We start from the raw sequence: 20,804 nt of genomic DNA on the forward strand, positions 1-20,804 counted from the left end.
TCTGAACATGTGACTTCCCTCATCCTTCAGAGAATTCTAAATGATTCTATAATGAAATACTTTATACTTGTGTTCTCTGACTTCAGAAGGTTCCTCAGTCAAATTGATTGTTGGAACCATAGATATATATATAAAGGCCTTTATATATAGATATATAAAGGCCTTTACATATATCTATGGTTGGAAAGCAGCCGACTTTTTTCCTCCATTTTGTCTTTGAAAATCCCCTTTGAAGCGCAATGAATCCTGGGACATTTCGGGACCCGGAAGCATCCGCCCGGTGGAGCCATAGGTGGAGCCTCCGCTGCTCGGGGGGGGGAATGAGACGGCTACAGTCCCGCCCCTGACGCGCTGTGATGATGTGGTACCTTAGCAACGAGCAGACGCTCCAGAGCCACCGTCTGTGACGTCAGTGACCGTCAGTGACCGTCTGTTGCTCTCGTGCTACTTTGATCCAGTGTTTGAAGCTGGTTGAGTTAGTGTGAACCATCTGACTGACTAACAGGAAGTGACCTCAGCTGCTCAGGTGAGAGTCACTAATAAAACCTAATGACGAAGGTTCTGCAGTGTTCAGCTTTAGGTCACGTGACAGGCTTCACACATAGTTTAATAACCTGATAGGAACTCTGTGACGTCACTGCTGTGTGACGTCATGTCTGTGTGTGATGTGTTCATGGAGCCTTCGTGGTGTATCTGCAGGAGACATGGAGAAGATGGTGAAGCCTCTGATTCCTCCTCACATGTCGGTTTATGCCGACAAACATGGCGTCTTCCACCTGCTGCAGGTAAAGAACCTGGAACTGACATCACCTTCATGTGGTCTGTGGAACACACTGTCATCTGTGTGTGTCTGTCTCTGTCTGTGTGTGTCTGTGGGTGTTTGTGGGTGTATGTGTGTCTGTCTGTGTGTGTGTCTCTGTCTGTGTATGTGTGTGTCTGTGTGTGTGTGTATTTGTATGTGTCTGTGTGTGTGTCTGTGTGTGTTACAGAGCTTGGTGTCCAGTGTGTTGACTGAGCAGCCTGATGATCCGGTCTCTTACCTGATCTCAGTTCTTCAGAGGAGCAGCTTGAACAGTAAGACGTCAGCTGATCATCGGTCATGAGGTCATGAGGTCATGAGTGTGATGAATTATGGTAACTCTGTGATGAGTGACACATCAGTTTGTGACGGGTCGTGAATGAAGCATTTCTGTCACTAGAGGGAGCTGTAACTCTGCTGTAAACACTCCTCACATCCACACACTGTAGTTAAAGATGAACGAACTGACGCCTCCCTGAAGTGAAGTCCTGAGATACTGAGATACTGAGATACTGAGATACTGAGGCCTCCAGAGGAAGTGGAGACGTGTTCTGTGTCCTGTGATAATGCTGCGTTCCATTACAACTCGGAATAACCGACCTCCGAGTGTGGATAACGTAAACATGGCTCCTGTGCTGTGGAGCTGAGCTCAGCTGCTAAACTGTGTCTGTGTCAGTTCCCAGGATCATGGTGCTCGGCCCTCCGGCTGTAGGGAAACACACTGTGGTGAGTTTAAAATAACTTTATATCTCACATGTTGTTTTAGTTTGTGTTATTACTGTAAAATGTTTTTTATGCTCTCACGTTCAGAAACACTTCCCTCAGACCTGTCTTGGTTTTAGCTCCTGTCTCTTTAAGACCCCCTTCCTAATAAAGCCCCGGCTGCTCTGATTGGTCAGCTGCTCGACTCTGTTGTGATTGGTCAACCACTTCCAGCGTGTGTAGGAGAGGTGGGACACTTCACCTGATTGTGTTAACGGGTTGTTCTAAGTGTCGTCCTGACGGCTGACGAGCCGTTCACACAGCAGGGGATGTGTCATGTGACCTTTAACATGTAGATAGCGTGTTATACATGACGTCTTCTTCTTCTTTGTCGTCCTTCAGGCATCGAAGCTGAGCGCTGAGCTGAGAGCTGTTCATGTGACCCCCGAGAGTTTATTGAAGGACCAATCAGAGCTGAGCACACAGGCACAACAGTACACACACACACACACACACACACACACACACACACAGTAAGACAAACAGTAGTCTGGCCTTTGAGGATGTCCTCAGTGATGTCACCATGTTGTGTTCAGCAGCTTCCTGTGGAGCAGCGTGTTCATCAGAGACTGAGAGAGGTCGACTGTTTCAACAGGGTGAGTCAGAGCAGCAGCGCCCCCTGCTGCCACACATGAGTCAGAGCAGCAGCGCCCCCTGCTGCTCTGAGTGATGAAGGTTTCATAGAAACAATGATCTCTGACTGAGTCGTCCACTGAACGCTGATGTTAGAAAAGTAATAACATGTTTCAACGTTTCTCTCTCTCTCTCCCTCTCTCTCTGTCTCTTTCTGTCTGTCTCTCCACCTCACCCTCCTCCTCTCTCTGTCTCTCTCCACCTCTCTCTCTCTCTGTGTCTCTCTCTCTCTCTCCCTCTGTCTGTCTCTCCACCTCTGTCTCTCTCTATCTCTCTGTCTGTCTCGCCACCTCTGTCTCTCTCTCTCTCTCCCTCTGTCTCTCTCTCTCTCTCCCTCTGTCTCTCTCTCTCCCTCTGTCTCTGTCTCTCTCCACCAATCTCCACCTCTCTCTGTGTCTCTCTCTCTCCCTATGTCTGTCTCTCCACCTCACCCTCTCTTTGTCTGTCTCCACCTCTCTCTCTGTCTCTCTCTCTCTCTCTCTCTCTCTCTCTCTCTCTCCTGCTGTGATGATAATAATTAGCGCTCTCGTTACTTCTATGTTGTACTACAATTCCCAGCAGGCCGAGCAGCGTGCTGGTGCGTGTCCCCAGAGAGCGTGTGATCAAGGCGACGCGTGTCTGACACATGACGCGTGTTGTCGTCCTCTCTGCTGCTCCTCATTAGCATCACATCCTGTTTCCTGTCAGCGTTGATTAGGACACGAGAGCTGCTCTCTGATCACTTAGAGAGAATGAGCCAACACAACAACACAACACAACAACAACACAAACTGAAGCTAAGTGAACAGCTGCCCTCTGCTCTGCTGTGAGACAAGAAAACACACACATGGTCCCCACCATGGGTGTCATGTAGAGACTCACTAACATCAGTGTTCTGCCTCTAATGGGAACAGAAACCAGGGGTCACATGACTCTGCAGTAGACAGGTTTTAATTGGTTCTGATTGGCAGTGATGGAAACATGACACCCGGGTGGACGCACTAGTTTGACAGACAGCGAGGTGAGAGACAAACTCCTCCAATCACCTTTTAGTGAGTTTACCTGCTTTTAACAAAATAACCTCATGTTTCTGCTGAGTCACCTTTTCCTCCAATAACCAAGATCAACACAGATTGCTGGTTTACTGTCTTCACCACTGGCTCCACACAGTCACTAGGAAGGTTCTTGAGGGTTCTCTGGAGGTCATAAGGTTCTGTAGAGTCCTCTAGGACATCTTAAAGGACCTTTGGGAGGTTCTAAGTGTTTTGTAGTTGAGGAGGAGTGGTCTCTGCTCTAGAGGTTCTAGGTGGAACACACACACTATTCACTTTTTCTGATGATTGCAGAAGTTCTATGGTTTGTTCTGAGCTGTGTTTGTCAGTAGAGTCTCAGGGTTCTATGCTTCTAGTGTAAAGATCCAGCCTGTGGCCCTTTGAGGTCAATACTGGTCAATGTGTTTCCATCATGTTCTGTTGGTTCTCTGCTGCTGAGGTTCCTCTCGGTTCTCTGACCATGAAATCTGCATCTGAATCTGAATTCATTTCTGTTGAACATTTTAGTTTGTTCCAACAAGAAAAGTGTGTGTGTGTGTGAGTGTGTATGTGAGTGTTAGTGTGTTTGAGTTTAGCAGCTACTTTGATCTGTTAATGTTGGTTTTTGGCTGCAGGCTAAACTCATCACAAACACACACCAGAGATTGTGTGTGTGATGTCTTCATCGTCTCTGTGTCGGGGGGGCCGATGATTGACAGCTCCCCGCCTCCCTACTGTTACATCAATTACTCCACATGTCTCACTTTCAGTGACTGTATATAAATATGATCAGGGACTGTATTCAAAGACCAGGTCTCAATCTTTGATGTGAACAGTGAGACAGTGTGAGTCTGAGTTGGTGCTACACACACCTGTGAACTCTGCTCCCTGACAAACAGCCGGGAACACAGAGAGAAAGTTCAACATTGATGTGAAGCTGATCATGTGTCTGTGTTCAGTCGACAAAAAACATCTCAGAGTAAACAACACAATGACACTCAGACACACACTCTGACAGTCCTACACAGTGTCGTCTGTCTTCAGCCTGTCAGGCAGCACTGAGGGAATCGCTTGTTTCACACAGAATCTATTCAGATTTAATATCACATCGTGTGTGTGTGTGTGTGTGTGTGTGTGTGTGTGTGTGTGTGTGTGTGTGTGTTACAGGGCTGGGTTCTGGAGGGATTCCCTCAGACCCGTCTTCAGGCTCTGACTCTTCAACAGGCCGGAGTCGTCCCTGAACACGTTGGTGAGAATACAAATACACAATTGCACTATTTGTACAGTTTATACAGTCACTGAAACACACTGTCTGTGTGTGTGTGTGTCAGTGATACTAGAGGCTTCTGATGATGTGTTGTTGGAGAGGAGGGAGGGGAAGCTGGTCGACCCACTGACAGGAGGTGAGTCAGTGTAATGTTTGTGTGTATGTGTGTGTTTGTGCGGTTACATGCTGTGTGACGGAGTTACATTTGTGAGCTCTGCACACACTTCTCTGGCCCACAATGCACCTGGCTCTCTAGATTGTGGAACATGAGACACATCTGTGGATGTCTCAATATATATATATATATATCTTATATATGACATCACTTCCTGCAGACGTGTACCATCAGACTTTCATCTGGCAGGCCAATGACATCATCGCCCAGCGTCTGGAGAAGGGGCGGGGCCAATCAGAGGCGCAGCACCTAGCTGAACTGCAGCGTTTCCGTGGCGAGGTCACAGGTCTTAGATCGGCCTATCAGCACGTCCTGAAGATCATCAACAGTGACCAACCACACGCTGACGTCTACCAACAAGGTTCAGACTCACAAAACAACCAATCACACGCTGACGTCTACCAACAAGGTTCAGACTCACAAAACAACCAATCACAGGCTGACGTCTACCAACAAGGTTCAGACTCACAAAACAACCAATCACAGGCTGACGTTACGTTTCATTGAGCTGAAGCTTTTATCCCAAGCGACTCACAATAAGTGCAATAAACAATGAATCGGGGGGGGGGGGGGGGGGGGGGCGCAGTAGTCTGAGTGTGAAGCTGCTCAGGGACAAGGAGGACAGTCTCAGTTGAGTGGAACCAGACCAGTGAGGGTCAAGAAGGTTGTTCTGGTGGAGCTGGGAGGAGAGTTGATTAAAGATCGCTCGCTCAGAGCTGTGGAAAGAAAGAGAAGAAGAGAGATAGGTCGGGGGGGGGGGGGGGTCTATAGGATAGAGTTATTATATACCAACCCACTGTCCATCCCTTTACTGGCTATACTAGCCCCATGCACGGACTTTATCATTACATATTCTTATATATTTATATATATATTTTTCTGCTGTTTTTATAGATATATATTTTATTGTACTTTCCACTCCAGCAGCACAAGAACACGTTCCTACTGGACACTGACACAATCACATCATTCCATTCCTGTATCTGAAAATATGTTCTGTGTGTGATTTATGTGATTTATGTATGTATGTCAGTGATGTGTTAAGTGTACAAGATACTGGATGATCTGAATTTCCCACGGGATTAATAAAGTATCCATCATCATCATCATCATCATCATCATCATCAAACAGCCTGTGGACAGGGAAGTGTTGATAAGATGGGTGAGAAAAGGAAGAAGGTCAGGAGTGATAGACTGGATGAGAGGGGGGCAGGTGGTCGGGGGGGCGGGGGTCACCAAGGTAAGACCTCGATTGGCAGACGGGGGTGAAAGAGGAAAGTGAAGAAGATGAAGATGAAGATGATTGATATGCAGTTACAGAAGGTGGATTAGAAAATGAGGAGAGTAGGTCATCTGACTTTTTTGTAAAGTAGTTGACAAAGTGGTTTGGTAGAAGGGGGGGGGGACTGGGGGGGTCAAAAGGTGAGAGAGAGGAGGTCAGAGAGGAGGTCAGAGAGGAGGTCAGAGAGGAGTGAGAGAGGAGTGAGAGAGGAGTGAGAGAGGAGGTCAGAGAGGAGTGAGAGAGGAGGGAGAGAGGAGTGAGAGAGGAGGTCAGAGAGGAGTGAGAGAGGAGTGAGAGAGGAGTGAGAGAGGAGGTCAGAGAGGAGGTCAGAGAGTAGGTCAGAGAGGAGGTCAGAGAGGAGTGAGAGAGGAGTGAGAGAGGAGTGAGAGAGGAGGTCAGAGAGGAGGTCAGAGAGGAGTGAGAGAGGAGTGAGAGAGGAGGTCAGAGAGGAGGTCAGAGAGGAGTGAGAGAGGAGGTCAGAGAGGAGGTCAGAGAGGAGGTCAGAGAGGAGTGAGAGAGGAGGTCAGAGAGGAGTGAGAGAGGAGGTCAGAGAGGAGGTCAGAGAGGAGTGAGAGAGGAGGTCAGAGAGGAGGTCAGAGAGGAGTGAGAGAGGAGGTCAGAGAGGAGTGAGAGAGGAGGTCAGAGAGGAGGTCAGAGAGGAGTGAGAGAGGGAGTGGACGTTGGGACGGACAGGTCCAGGGTCTGTTGATGTGGTCTTCAGTTTGAGAGACTCATAGAGAAAGTGGTCAGAGACATGAAGCGTGGTGACAGTGAGGTTAGAGGTAGAGCAGCTTCTGGAAGGATTGAGCGAGAGAGCAAAGGAAGAAGGTAAAGAAAGAGGACAGATGACTTGTCCCTCTGGATGTTGAAGACAGCCAGAGGGACAAGTAGAGGGACATTTTCTGGGAAGTTTGAGAGGAGGACAACTAATTCCTCCAAGACATCTCCCAAAGGACCTGGTGGACGGGAGAGATCGTCTGTAACTGTCACAGCATGAAGTCAAAAGACAGAGGGGGACAATGTGCAGTGGGCAGAGAGCACAACTCCATTTGGGGGACACACTGACTCACACTGACTCATAGTGAGACTGACTCACACTGACTCACACTGACTCACACTGACTCACACTGAGACTGACACACACTCACAATTTGAGTTTGACACACGTACGTTTGACTCCAAAATATGATAATATTCTGGTAAACAGCTTCAGTCATTTGTAAATTTCTCACTGACGCTGGTGTTTTCTCTAAATGACTGAACTCTGTGTGTTTGTGTGTTTGTGTGTTTGTGTGTGCGTTTTTCTCAGTGCTGGCTTTTGTACGGACTCGACATCGCTCCAGAACTCCTAGAATCCTCCTGCTGGGTCCACCTGGGTCGGGGAAGAGTCAGCAGGCCAGACTGCTGGCAGAGAAATACAAGATGCTTGATGGTACACACACACACACACACACACACACACACACACACACACACACACACACACACACACACTTGACACACACACACATTCCCATCATCTCCTCTCTCTCAGTGTGTTGTGATCAGCTCATCAGCTCCGCAGCAGCTGATGGTTCAAGCCTTGGAGAAAAGATTCAATCATATCTGGATGATGAACAACCAGGTAACACACACACACACACACACACACACACACACACACACACACACACACACACACACACACACACACACACACACACACACTGTGACTGTGTTGACTGACTGTCGCTGCAGCTCCAGACGACCTGGTGCTGCAGGTTCTGCAGCGACATCTGAGCCAAGTAGACCCGCGCAGAGGCTGGATCCTGCACGGGTTCCCCCGAGACCTGCAGGGGGCGCTGAGGCTGCAGGAGACCCAGCACCAGCCCAACAGGTACTGCATGTACTGCATGTACTGCATGTACATCTACTCATACTAGTCATACTACCAGCAGTATCTATATATTACATATCCTGCGCTCAGACTGAGGTCGGACAGTTTGATGAGACTCCTTCTTCCCTCTGGAGAACAAACGGACCAATCACAGTCACTGACTCGTCCGGGTCCACCAGCTGATGAATGATGATGTCATCCCCCCCCCTCAGGGTCTTCTTCCTGGAGCTGACGGACGACGTCTGTGTGGAGAGAATCAGTCTGAGAGCGACTGACCCAGTGAGCGGAGAGAGGTCAGTCCAACCAGAGCAAGACCAGGACCCTGAGTCTGATCTTCATCCAGGACCAGGACCCTGATCCTGACCCTGAACCTGATCCAGGTCCAGGTCCAGGTCCAGGAATCTGACTGCATCTTTCTCCTGCAGGTTCCACGCTGTGACTCGACCGGCTCTGAGCTCTGAGATCCAGAACCGACTGGAGACCAGACCAGAGGACAGAACTCCCACTGTGACACACACTCTGAACCAGTGCAGGACACACACTGCTGCCCTGCAGGTACCCCACACACACATTACAGGTGTATCAGTGACCTCACGGATGAGTTGTGGCTCGGGTGTTTAGCGTCGTAAAAGTGAACATATCTGATTAATAGGGGAAATAGGCATTATACATCATTACTGTGTAAAGTATTAATTACATTCTCTAGAATCTAAACTTCAAAGAAAGAATCTTGTCATTCGTTACTGAGGCCGAGAGCCACACACACTTTAATACTGTGTGTGTGTGTGTGTGTGTGTGTGTGTGTGTGTGTGTGTGTGTGTGTGTGTGTGTGTGTGTGTGTGTGTGTGTGTGTGTGTGTGTCAGTCTGTCTATCCAGATATGGTTCTCATTGATGCTGATCAGGATCCTCACTCTGTGTTTGAGGCTCTGGAGAGCAGATTAAATTCTGTCTGACTCACCTGGACTCACCCTGACTCACCCGGACTCACCTGGACTCACCTGGACTCACCTGGATTCGCCGAGACTCACCCTGACTCACCCGGACTCACCCGGACTCACCTGGACTCACCTGGATTCGCCGAGACTCACCCTGACTCACCCGGACTCACCTGGACTCACCTGGACTCACCCGGACTCACCTGGACTCACCTGGACTCACCCGGACTCACCTGGACTCACCTGGATTCGCCGAGACTCACCCGGACTCACCCGGACTCACCTGGACTTACCATGACTCACCTGGACTCACCTGGACTCACCTGGATTCGCCGAGACTCACCCGGACTCACCTGGACTCACCTGGACTCACCTGGACTCACCTGGATTCACCCTGACTCACCCGGACTCACCCGGGTCACATATGTAATGTTGTTGGTTGTTGTAAAACAGAATAAACGGTAGTGGATCTGGAGTCTTCTCACCCACATGAGCAGTGATCTCACTGATGAGACGAGCGTCTGCAGCCGACAGCTGCAGACGCTCGTCTCTTCTCATCTCTTGTCGTCTCTTGTCTTCTCGTCTCTTGTCTTCTCGTCTCTTGTCTTCTCATCTCATCTCTTGTCGTCTCTTGTCTTCTCGTCTCTTGTCTTCTCGTCTCTTGTCTTCTCATCTCATCTCTTGTCGTCTCTTGTCTTCTCGTCTCTTGTCTTCTCTTCTCGTCTCATCTTGTCTCGTCTCTTGTCTTCTCGTCTCTTGTCTTCTTGTCTCTTGTCTTCTCGTCTCATCTCGTCTCGTCTCTTGTCTTCTCGTCTCTTGTCTTCTTGTCTCTTGTCTTCTCGTCTCATCTCGTCTCGTCTCTTGTCCTCTCGTCTCTTGTCTTCTCGTCTCTTGTCTTCTCGTCTCTTGTCTTCTCTTCTCGTCTCATCTTGTCTCTTCTCTTGTCTTCTCGTCTCATCTCGTCTCGTCTCTTGTCCTCTCGTCTCTTGTCTTCTCGTCTCTTGTCTTCTCGTCTCTTGTCTTCTCTTCTCGTCTCATCTTGTCTCGTCTCTTGTCTTCTCGTCTCTTGTCGTGAGTTTAAATCTCCGGCTGGTTTCAAAGTGAGCGTCTCGTCTCTGACTGTAATTGATCCTGGTGAGCGGCGCTCGGAGTCCCAGCGGCGGTGGATGATTGACAGCTCTATTTTTAAGTCATTGTTGACAACAGGAAGTGCGGGGGGGAAGGAAATGGAAGCTGACGGCTGCTGATGCGATGGTGGACGGTTTGTCTCCCCTGCAGAGACAAGACGCTGTCTCACTCAGCCTCTGAGCAAATGCACCAGAATCATGAGGTCAGAGGGTCGTTACCTGGACCCGCCCACAGACCTGAGGTCAGAGGGTCGTTACCTGGACCCGCCCACAGACCTGAGGTCAGAGGGTCAGAACTGAGTCCTGATCCAGATGGTGTGGTCCGTCCTCAGGTCCCGGTTGTCTCATGATGCTGGGACCAGGTCAGGGTCTGATGAGGATCAGGTCTGTGATTCCTGATCCTCACTCTATTCATCTAATTCTGTTCATCTCTGAAATTAAATGAGGGAGACAGAACAGCAGATACAGTATTATATATATATATATATATATATAATACTGTATCTGTACTACTTTATATATGTATATATATAATACTGTATATATGCATATATATATATAATACTATGTATATATATATATAAATATAATACTGTATATATGTGTATATATATAATTCTCTATATATAATACTGTATATATGTGTATATATATAATACTGTATTTATGTGTATATATATATATAATACTGTATATATATAAATATATATATAATACTGTATATATATATACATATAATACTGTATATATAGTGAAGTGGGGAATAGTGAGTGACTTATGACGGAGTCTCCAAAATGGCGATGATCCATGATGCTGCTGCGCATGTGTGGTCTCTGGAGAGGCGTGGCTCCAGTGACGCATCAGGAAGTGATTCTCACGTGCGTCGGACTGTTCGGTGAGTTTAATGTTTTTCTTTTATTTCAACACTTTAAAGTTGTTTATGAACCGGAAACTGCTGCTGTTAGCATAATGCTAACGGCAGCGGTATCTGCTAAAACACAACCGAGTCCGAGATACACACACCGACACACTCACACACAGGGACACCAACACACACATACAAACCCCGACACACAGACACACACACACACACAGCTGCTGTTCTAATAACTCACGTCATTATCAGGTGAAGAAACGTGACTTGATCACTTGATGCTAAACGTGCTAACATAAGGTCACAGTTTGTGTGTGTGTGAGGTTTAGTGTATACACGTGTGTTTGTCGGTACACGTGTGTGTGTCGGTGTGTGTATATACACGTGTGTGTGTCCGTGTGCTCTTGCACAGCTATCTTTGCGAGGACCAGTTCGAGTCTACAACCTACGAAGTGAGGTCCTTTTGGCCGGTCCTCACTTTGTGACCCCCCCCCCCCCCCATTAGGGTTAGGCATTTCTTTTTGAGGGTTAGGGGCTGGGGCCCAATGAGTGTGTGGTAGAGCTGGTGATTAATTGAATTTCATTCACGATTAGTAAAGCAAAGTAATTTATCATTTCCTTTTGAGTCTTTGATTCACACACGTGACGTAACAACTGTTAATAATAAAATACACTAAAAATGGACCAAAGTGAAAAGCAGGAAGCTGCTTCTGACGCGTTATGGACCAGCTGACCTGAGATCACTGAACATGTTAACAACACGGAGCAGCTCGGACCTGAACAGACCTGGGGCCTGCACCAGGAAGCAGGAGGACTTCAGGCTAACTTCAAACTCAAGTTTGGATGATTAAAGAGAGTTCACTGAAAAATCATTATCTCCTCAGCACTATGGGGGGGGGGGGGGTGCTCCTGTGATGTCATCGAGTGTCCACAAGCCCCAACTTTCAAACTGAAACCGAGTCGTTTACTTTAGTTCCATGTTTTCAGAGTAAAAGTCCTGTTCTCCTCGTCTGGAGCCTCTTCACACAACAGCTGTAGTTACTTCAGGGCGGCTGAGGGGTAGAGCGGTCGTCCTCCAACCCTGCCGAAGTGTCCTTGGGCAAGATGCCGAACCCGAAATGCCCGTCATAGAACAAAAAGCTGCTAGATAGATGCTCTGTGTGAATGTGTGTGTGAATGTAAAACAGAATATAAAGAGCTATAAATACAAAACCATTTCCTTCCTGTGTCTGCTGCTCCACTCTCCCCAAGTTGTTGTGTTGTTCATGTGTGAAAGACAAACTGTGGTGAAGTCTGGACCCGACCCTCTGGAGCTCGTCCACTGGACCCGACTCTCTGGAGCTCGTCCACTGGACCCGACTCTCTGGAGCTCGTCCACTGGACCCGACCCTCTGGAGCTCGTCCACTGGACCCGACTCTCTGGAGCTCGTCCACTGGACCCGACTCTCTGGAGCTCGTCCACTGGACCCGACTGAAAACAGAACCAAGTTGTGATCAGTCATTTAACTGAAGGAAGACAGCTGCTCTCCTTCAGGATGTAACATCGTGAATGTTCTGTCAGATGAGTAACTCTGAAGTGTGTGTGTGTGTCTGTGTGTGTCTCTCTCTCTCTCAGGTGTGTGGATGATGTCATCACTAGACGACCAGCTGTGTCTGAACATCAGCAGCAGTTTTCCCTCGGCTCCGTCTGGCAGGAGGAAACCTCTGAGCACTCAGCAGCGATGGGCCAGAGTGAGTTTGTCTGTCAAATTATTTAAGACTTGAAACAGAATGAAAACGTTTTATTGTGACCAGAATCCTCACATTTGTCAGGTTATGAAAAGTTAAATATTGGAAACAAACCTCCAGATCTTATCAAGCTAATGCTCCAACACTTCTGGACCCACAAAGCTTCTGATTGAAATATAAAGATGATAAGTAATTTTATCCCACGTCTGAATGTTTTTGTAATAGAATAAAAATTAGTTCAACCTGTTATAGGAGCAGATATGAGGAAATGCTCTTTGTCCTTCCTGTTACTTTAACGTTTGTGTCGTGTCTGTAGAATGATCAAGTCTAGGGCAGGAAGTAGACAGATTTTATTCTGAAAGGGTATGACTGAGGCTGGTCTCAAATCTGTGTTTTTAAACTAAACGTGATTTTCACAATAAAAGCTGCTCATCTATGAATGTGCAGAAGAAGCAGCGAGCGGAGGAGAGGAAGTTAAGCTCCGCCCCAGAGAAGGCGGAGCCCTCGTCCAAACAGATGAGGCTTCAAGAGCCTGACACCGAGGCTCCTCCCCTTGAAGACCTACTGGTAAACACCTGATTTGTTCATTTGGTTTTCCTGATATCCTTCAGCTCTGCACGATACAATGAGCCTCGTGGTTCAGGCTCCTCAACATGACTTGATTGTTTTTTATGTCTTATGCATCTTCAGGCTCCACCCCCTGAGCCGACAGACAGGGGTGCACAACAACAGAAGAAGAAGAAGAAGAAGAAGGATGGCGTGGCGGAGGCAGGAAGGAGCAGCATCAGGACTTCCTCTCTGTTCAAACACAACCCAGATATTCCTGAGATCCTCAGGTACGCAGCTCCTCCTCTGATTGGCTGCACAGAGCCTCCTCTGATTGGTTCATATTAGAGTTGATGTCACTGGTTCACTTCCTTGCATTTTAATCAGGATCCTTTTTCTTCAGTTCGACTGTTTCTCAGCTGAAGGAGAAAATTTTCACTAGTGACTCGTTTTCAGAGCTTGAACTGCACCCCCACCTGGTAACACACACTTACACACACACACACACACACACACACGCACAAACACCTTGGAACATACAGACACACACATGCACACTTCTATGCTCTGATTGGCTCTTTGATGTCCAACAGGTGGCGACATTGAACAAAGACCTGAATGTTTCTACACTGACAAGGTCAGTACACACACACACACACACACACACGGTCTCAAGGCTCTGGAAGGTCGAGACCATAAAGTTATAGAGAAAACAAACAGTTCAACTTGAGAGAGAAAAATCTGTATAACTGGAAGAAAGACGGTTTCAGAGGTCAAAGGTCACTTGACCTCATTTGAGTGTTTGTGTCCAGTGTTCAGAAACAGACAATCCCAGTTCTGCTGTCGGGGCGAGACGCGGTGGTTCGATCCCAGACGGGGTCAGGTGAGGGTCACTCAGGTCACAGCTGCTGGTTGAGGTGTTGAGGTGTTGATTGGTTAATGGAGAACCTGGTGGTGAACGTGTCTGCAGGTAAAACGCTGTCGTACGCCGTCCCCCTGGTCCACAGTCTTCAGCTGGTGCGGCCCAAGGTCAGCAGGTCAGACGGTCCGATGGCCGTCGTCATCGTCCCCACGAGAGAGGTTTGTCTGATCACATGATGTGTGACCCCCCCGCCTCTCGTCCTCCTGCCTGAAGGGACGCCTTGTTTTTGGTTTCCTCTGGGAGCTGAGATGAGGGGCGGGGTTTTCACTGTTGTCGACAAATCAGAGCGGAGCCTGATAGCTGCTGTCACGAGATTAATCTTTGACTCCTCCCCTTCCATCAGCTCGCCCAGCAGACGCTGCAGATCTTCCAGAAACTTCTGAAGGTAACGAGACTCCTCCTCCTGCTTCTGTTTGTCCATGTGACCTGTTCTTCATCATGTCTGTCTCTCTGCAGCCGTTCACCTGGATTGTCCCCGGTGTTCTGATGGGAGGAGAGAAGAGGAAATCAGAGAAGGCCCGGTACGTAGCTCCGCCTCCTCTCCCTGTCCCCGGCGTGTCTTCTGTGCGACTGGGCGTGTCCTCTGTGAGACTGGGCGTGTCCTCTGTGCGACTGGGCGTGTCCTCTGTGAGACTGGGCGTGTCCTCTGTGCGACTGGGCGTGTCCTCTGTGCGACTGGGCGTGTCTTCTGTGCGACTGGGCGTGTCTTCTGTGCGACAGGGCGGGTCCTCTGTGCGACTGGGCGTGTCCTCTGTGCGACTGGGCATGTCTTCTGTGCGACAGGGCGGGTCCTCTGTGCGACCGGGCGTGTCCTCTGTGCGACTGGGCGTGTCCTCTGTGCGACTGGGCGTGTCTTCTGTGCGACTGGGCGTGTCCTCTGTGCGACTGGGCGTTTCCTCTGTGCGACTGGGCGTGTCTTCTGTGAGACTGGGCGTGTCCTCTGTGCGACTGGGCGTGTCCTCTGTGCGACTGGGCGTGTCCTCTGTGCGACTGGGCGTGTCCTACAGGAGGTTGTAAACCGTGTTTTTCTCACCAGGCTCCGTAAAGGAATCAACGTCCTGGTCTCGACTCCTGGACGCCTGGTGGATCATATCAGAAACACCCTGAGCATCGTGTTCAGCTCGGTGCGCTGGCTGATCCTGGACGAGGCCGACAGGTAACGCTTTTTAAATTTCACTTTGTCTGTTGATTTGTTGTGATTGTGTGACGTCATGAGGTTGTGTGACGTGGTTGTGTTGTCAGGACGTTGGATCTGGGCTTTGAGAAGGACGTGACCGTCATCTTGAACAGTCTGAACTCTACAGGACCGAGCAGGCAGAACGTCCTGCTGTCTGCGACACTCTCACATGGTACTCACACAGACTCACACTCACACACAGACACACACACACTCACACAGACTCTCACACAGACACACACAGACTCACACAGACTCACACTCACACACAACGTATTCACCTCCTTTACTTTATATCCTGCCATAACGTGTGAAACTAGAAGTTAAATCAATGTTGGAAGATGTTTCCGTTCTTCTCTCTGATGTTTGTTTCTGATCAGTTTGGTTTGAATCAGTTATTTGATGATATAGAAACAAGATGATTGACAGCTGAGGCTGAGTCTCTAGTGGCACGGTGTGTTTAAAGTACTTCAGTCACTGGGAGGAGTGTGTGTTGGTATCCAGGACAGTCAGATAGTAACCAACCAGTGCGTCAGGATCGTGTGGAATCGTCTGTCACAGCCAATCAGACGCTGCAGCTGATTCTACCTGTGTGTCCTGTGCTCAGGTGTGACGCACCTGGCTGATGTTTGTCTCAACGACCCTGTCAGCATCCACGTGTCAGGCCCCGCCTCCTCTGAGCTCACCACCATCAACACTGGAACCTCTGACCCCAGCCCAGCCAGCCAATCAGAGAGCTTCGCACTGCCCGAGGCCTTGCAGCAGTTTGTTGTGGTGGTTCCCAGTAAGATCCGACTGGTGTGTCTGGCTGCATTCATAATGAACAAATGTCAGGTACGTGATTAAAACATGTAAAACATGAACTACATATAAATGTATATAGGTTGATGTTGTGGTTTTATATATAAATATAATTATCAATATAAGAACCTCTCAGAGTCTTCAGATTGACTCTCGTTCCTTATCTTCAGTTTTTTGTTATTTTTATTGTTTGTGGCATCAACGTAAGGAAACATTATTTTAATGTCTTAGTTTCAACCTAAAGTCATTTTTTTACTCAAATGTTCAATGATCGAACGTTCCCTTGGTTAAAAGCAGTTTTCTACTTTACTTCCTGATTGGTCCATGAGTCGTCACCTGGTCAGCTGCTGCAGCCTGATTGGTTGCTGTCTCTTTGTGTTGTAGTTTTCTCAGAACAACAAACTCATCGTCTTTGCCTCGAGCTGCGAGGTCGTGGACTTCCTCCACCGGCTCTTCACCTCCGTCCTCTCTGGGCCCTCGGCCAATAAGAGGCCTCCGCTCAGCTTCCTGCGTCTCCACGGCAACTTGAAGCAGGAGGTGAAGTCTGACCCCGCCCCCCAGTGTGGTTCTGTTTATGTGATCAGCTGATCAATATGGGTGCGTTTGTTTTGTCCAACAGGAACGTTCTGAGGTCTTCCAGCAGTTCTCACTGTCGAAGTCCGGAGTTCTGCTGTGTACGGTGTGTATCTGTTCTACATGCTCTACATGCTCTACATGCTCTACATGTTCTACATGCTCTACATGCTCTACATGTTCTACATGCTCTACATGCTCTACATGTTCTACATGTTCTACATGCTCTACATGCTCTACATGTTCTACATGCTCTACATGCTCTACATGCTCTACATGTTCTACATGTTCTACATGCTCTACATGCTCTACATGCTCTACATGCTCTACATATTCTACATGTTCTACATGCTCTACATGTTCTATAGCTCTATAGTTCTACATGCTCTACATGCTCTACATGTTCTACATGTTCTACATGCTCTACATGTTCTACATGTTCTACATGTTCTACATGTTCTACATGTGCTATAGCTCTATAGTTCTACATGCTCTACATGCTCTACATGCTCTACATGTTCTACATGCTCTACATGCTCTACATGTTCTACATGTTCTACATGTGCTATAGCTCTATAGTTCTACATGCTCTACATGCTCTACATGCTCTACATGTTCTACATGTTCGACTCTTTCTTCCTTTTCCACCGTCTAAGTGTGTGTCTGTGTGTGTGTGTGTGTGTGTGTGTGTTTCAGGATGTAGCAGCCAGAGGTCTGGATCTTCCTCAGGTCACTTGGATTGTTCAGGTAAATGTCTTAGTGGACAGAGAGGACATCTACACATCTTTGTGTAGATGTGTTGCTATGCAGAACCGTGACGTGCACCTCCCCAAAATGTAAACACACGTCAGGGTGACGCAGACCAGAAGAGCTGTGATTGGTCCGCTGCAGCTCCTTCTTGGTCTCACTCAGTTTACTGATCGTACAAACCTTCTCTCCCTCTTTCTTTCTTCGTTGACATGATTGTTCTGAAGTAAACAGAGACACCAGAGAATTAGTAAATACACAGAAGCAGCTCTCAGCCTCTGGTGGTTCTGTTTCTACATGACAGCTGTACATGGTGGAGGTCTTTGTGAGGGGAGGGGCCTCAGGGTCTCAGCTGAGGCCCCTCCATGTGGCCCTCTGCTGGTCGGAGCTGGCGTCACAGTTTCAGTTGTGATAGAATTTGGTTGATGAGAGGACACCACACTTCACTAGCAGACTTATTGATTTAAATATCCTATTTATGTTCGATGACTTTACTCTTCACTTCTCTCTGAGGTCATTAATGACAGATTGAATTTCAGTTCACTCCTCCGTCAGCGGCGGCGGAGTACGTCCACCGTGTCGGCCGCACGGCTCGGATAGGAGGACAAGGAAGTAGCCTCCTCTTCCTCACCCCTGCCGAGACCGCATTCATCGATGAGCTGGCCAATCACAACATCAGGTCTGTTGACGGAGAGCAATCACAGCCATACACCTTCAAGGATTTATACCAGATATGATTTTTAATGTGGGGGCGTGTCTTCCGTGTTTCAGCCTATCAGAGATGAAGCTGCTGGACATCCTGTCCAGTCTGATGATGGATGATGCGTACAAAGGGCGGGGCAAATACCACAGCAAGGTGAGACGCCATGTCACATGACCTGCACGGAGGCTGCTCAGTGTTGATTGGTTCAGTGGGTGTTTGTGATCAGTGACTCCATGTTTGTCCTCCAGACGTCTTCTCGAGCTCTGGAGCAGGAGATCCGAGAGCGAGCCACGGTTCTGCAGACGCACTTCGAGAACTTTGTTCACGCAGATGCTGAGTCGCTGCAAAACGCCAAGAAAGGTGCGTTCACTGTTCTCTGCACATCTGGTTCCTCAGTCAGTTGATTGGTTGGTGAATATGTCTGTGATGTGTCTGTGATGTGTCTGTGATGTCACCAGCTCTTCAGTCCTTCCTGCGGGCCTACACCACCTACCCCGCTCACCTCAAGCACATCTTCCACATCCGCTCCCTCCACCTGGGACACGCCGCCAAGAGCTTCGGCCTCCGAGACGCTCCTCAGAGTCTCTGCTCGGGGGCCCCGGGCCCCCGGAACAAGAACAAGAGACAGACGAGGAGCCCAGAGAGGAACCAGAAGAAGAAGACGGCAGGGCGTGCTGAGAGGAGGTAAGTGCGTAGGCCCCGCCCCCTCGGTCACTGCACCTGCTGAGCTATGTATTAACATTTCCTGCTGCCGCCGTTTCTCATTAATAGCTTTAAAAATGACAGCATGCTTTTATTGTGAAGAGCGTGGATCATTATAGCAGGTCGAAAGAAACTACCACTAGATTCTGTGTGTGTGTCTGACACGTCTGTCTGCTCATTAACACACAACCCCTGCAGAGATGACAGACACACACACACCCTACTAAATAAAGCAGCGTTCTCCTGTGTGTGTTCAATGTGTGTTGTTGTTCTGAACTGCTGCTCCTCACAGCAGACCTGTCTGGACACGGTCTGACCACAAACACACACTCACTCATTACAGGTGTGTCCTGCTTTGGGCTTCACCTCCCACAATCCTTTGGGTGCTAATCAGTTGTGTACCGGTGGTGAAGTGTTGATTCCACAAACCACTTCTGGAGTTTCAGGTGTAAACAGTGTAGCAGCAGAATCCAACACCTGAAGTGTCTCGTGATCGATTCTTCATAAAACAGATAAACACCGTTTTATTAGCCTAACTCTAACGTTAGTTAATAAACCTTGATCTCTTCAATCACGTGACATGTTCTAACCAATGAGGAGAGGGCAGTATCAGCGTCATGCTAAGGCACAGAACAGATTAACCCCAAACTTTACCGACGTTAACGGTTTGTCCTCGTCAGGTTCGGCCCCGGTCAGAGGGACGTCCGTCAGCTGCACTCCGAGTTCTCCAGCGGTTTGGACGAACAAGACGCAAAGAAGAAGAAGAAGAGAAGGAAGACCATTGGTCAGTCAGGAGAGGAGGAGGAGCTGGAGTGCCCATGAGCAAGGGCCCAACCTTTACAGCTGACTCCTCATCACCGTGACATCATCAACCTGAGACGGAGCGGTCAGGTGTCAACAGGAAGTCAGAGTTCACACTGAAGACAAGAGACAGTGTTTGTTTTTTAGTGTGTAACAAAGAGTGTGTCACTGCTGAGTACAGACCACAACAACATTAACACAATACTACACCCACACACGTCGAAAAGTCAAGGCAAAGCCTCTATCGCCCCCTGGTGACTGACTGCGGTATAGGTCATAAACCTCCATGTTAGCAGATGGGACATGGACCAAACTAAAAAGTAAAAGTAGAAATTAAATAAATGTTTGTAAAGATGTTTCTGTCGTTTCAGTTCTTCTCTGATGTTTGTTCAAGTTTCTCATCAGTTGTGTTTGAATCAGTTATTTGACGAGTTAAAAACCGGCGGAGACTGACTCCTGATTGGTTGAGAACATGAATGGGCGGGACCTCGATCGCCACTGCACAGACTGACTGTAAATGACGTCATCACAACAAATGGCAGCGTTTGTATCTGAGATGTTTTAGATGAATTTGTGTAGAAGTGGAAACGACAACTGGTCCAGTCATCAAATCTTCAGACACGATTCAACATCAAGAGTCAAACAGAACAAGAACAGACCAGAACATTGTGACAGATTTTTATTGAAAATGTAAAAAAAAGATTTCATTTCAAATGTTTGAGGAAAGTTTTTATCAAAACATTAAAAACGTGTTGTTCAATGTCCTGTCGTATATTAACGTTATTTATAAAGCACCTTCATACTCAGTGTGAAAGACAAACTACTGAGAGCATCGGGCAGAAGACACAACATGGGAAAATAATAATATCACAAAGCAGAAGAAAGTGTTTATGGAAGTGACCTAGAAAGATGTTTGTGTTAAAGACGACGACAACACAATCTGTGTCGTCTTCTAGGCCTCCTCCTAGTCCTTCCACCTCCTAGTCCTCCGACTCCTCCACCTCCTCCTAGTCGTCAGACTCCTCCACCTCCTCCTAGTCCTCAGACTCCTCCACCTCCTCCTAGTCCTCAGACTCCTCCACCTCCTCCTAGTCCTCCGAATCCTCCACCTCCTCCTGTTCCTTTCATCTCCTCCTAGTCCTCTGACTCCTAGTCCTCCATCTCCTCCTAGTCCTCAGACTCCTCCACCTCCTCCTAGTCGTCAGACTCCTCCACCTCCTCCTAGTCCTCAGACTCCTCCACCTCCTCCTAGTCCTCCGAATCCTCCACCTCCTCCTGTTCCTTTCATCTCCTCCTAGTCCTCTGACTCCTAGTCCTCCATCTCCTCCACCTTCTCTTAGTCCTCTGACTCCTCCACCTCCTC

General features: G+C 48.3%; 2 protein-coding genes across 4 annotated transcripts; both read left to right on the plus strand.

The window, feature by feature from the left end:
- Positions 1-317: 317 nt before the first annotated feature.
- Positions 318-8,878, plus strand: ak8 (adenylate kinase 8). 3 transcript variants are annotated; one of them, XM_053421539.1, is made up of 15 exons: positions 318-526; positions 700-785; positions 990-1,074; positions 1,476-1,525; positions 1,904-1,987; positions 2,098-2,157; positions 4,372-4,453; positions 4,536-4,607; positions 4,807-5,007; positions 7,238-7,360; positions 7,463-7,552; positions 7,666-7,804; positions 8,017-8,097; positions 8,230-8,359; positions 8,669-8,878. In XM_053421539.1, the coding sequence occupies exons 2-15, from the start codon at positions 705-707 to the stop codon at positions 8,756-8,758; spliced, it is 1,368 nt and encodes a 455-aa protein (XP_053277514.1). In that variant the 5' UTR covers positions 318-526; positions 700-704; the 3' UTR covers positions 8,759-8,878. The 3 variants fall into 3 exon arrangements, with proteins under 3 accessions (XP_053277514.1, XP_053277515.1, XP_053277516.1); XM_053421540.1 differs by having other exon boundaries at positions 2,101-2,157; positions 8,669-8,876; XM_053421541.1 differs by having other exon boundaries at positions 8,729-8,824.
- Positions 8,879-9,576: 698 nt separating this feature from the next.
- On the plus strand, positions 9,577-20,203 carry ddx31 (DEAD (Asp-Glu-Ala-Asp) box polypeptide 31). The gene is made up of 22 exons (XM_053421512.1): positions 9,577-10,251; positions 10,620-10,762; positions 12,357-12,472; positions 12,917-13,036; positions 13,160-13,305; positions 13,419-13,494; positions 13,609-13,652; positions 13,828-13,898; positions 13,986-14,095; positions 14,281-14,322; positions 14,394-14,458; positions 14,974-15,093; positions 15,180-15,286; positions 15,722-15,948; positions 16,300-16,452; positions 16,535-16,594; positions 17,185-17,235; positions 17,775-17,914; positions 18,007-18,091; positions 18,187-18,298; positions 18,397-18,622; positions 19,321-20,203. The coding sequence occupies exons 2-22, from the start codon at positions 10,675-10,677 to the stop codon at positions 19,460-19,462; spliced, it is 2,301 nt and encodes a 766-aa protein (XP_053277487.1). The 5' UTR covers positions 9,577-10,251; positions 10,620-10,674; the 3' UTR covers positions 19,463-20,203.
- The last annotated feature ends 601 nt before the right edge of the window (positions 20,204-20,804 follow it).

Source organism: Pleuronectes platessa, chromosome 4 (assembly GCF_947347685.1).
Source record: "Pleuronectes platessa chromosome 4, fPlePla1.1, whole genome shotgun sequence".
Taxonomy (NCBI): domain Eukaryota; kingdom Metazoa; phylum Chordata; class Actinopteri; order Pleuronectiformes; family Pleuronectidae; genus Pleuronectes; species Pleuronectes platessa.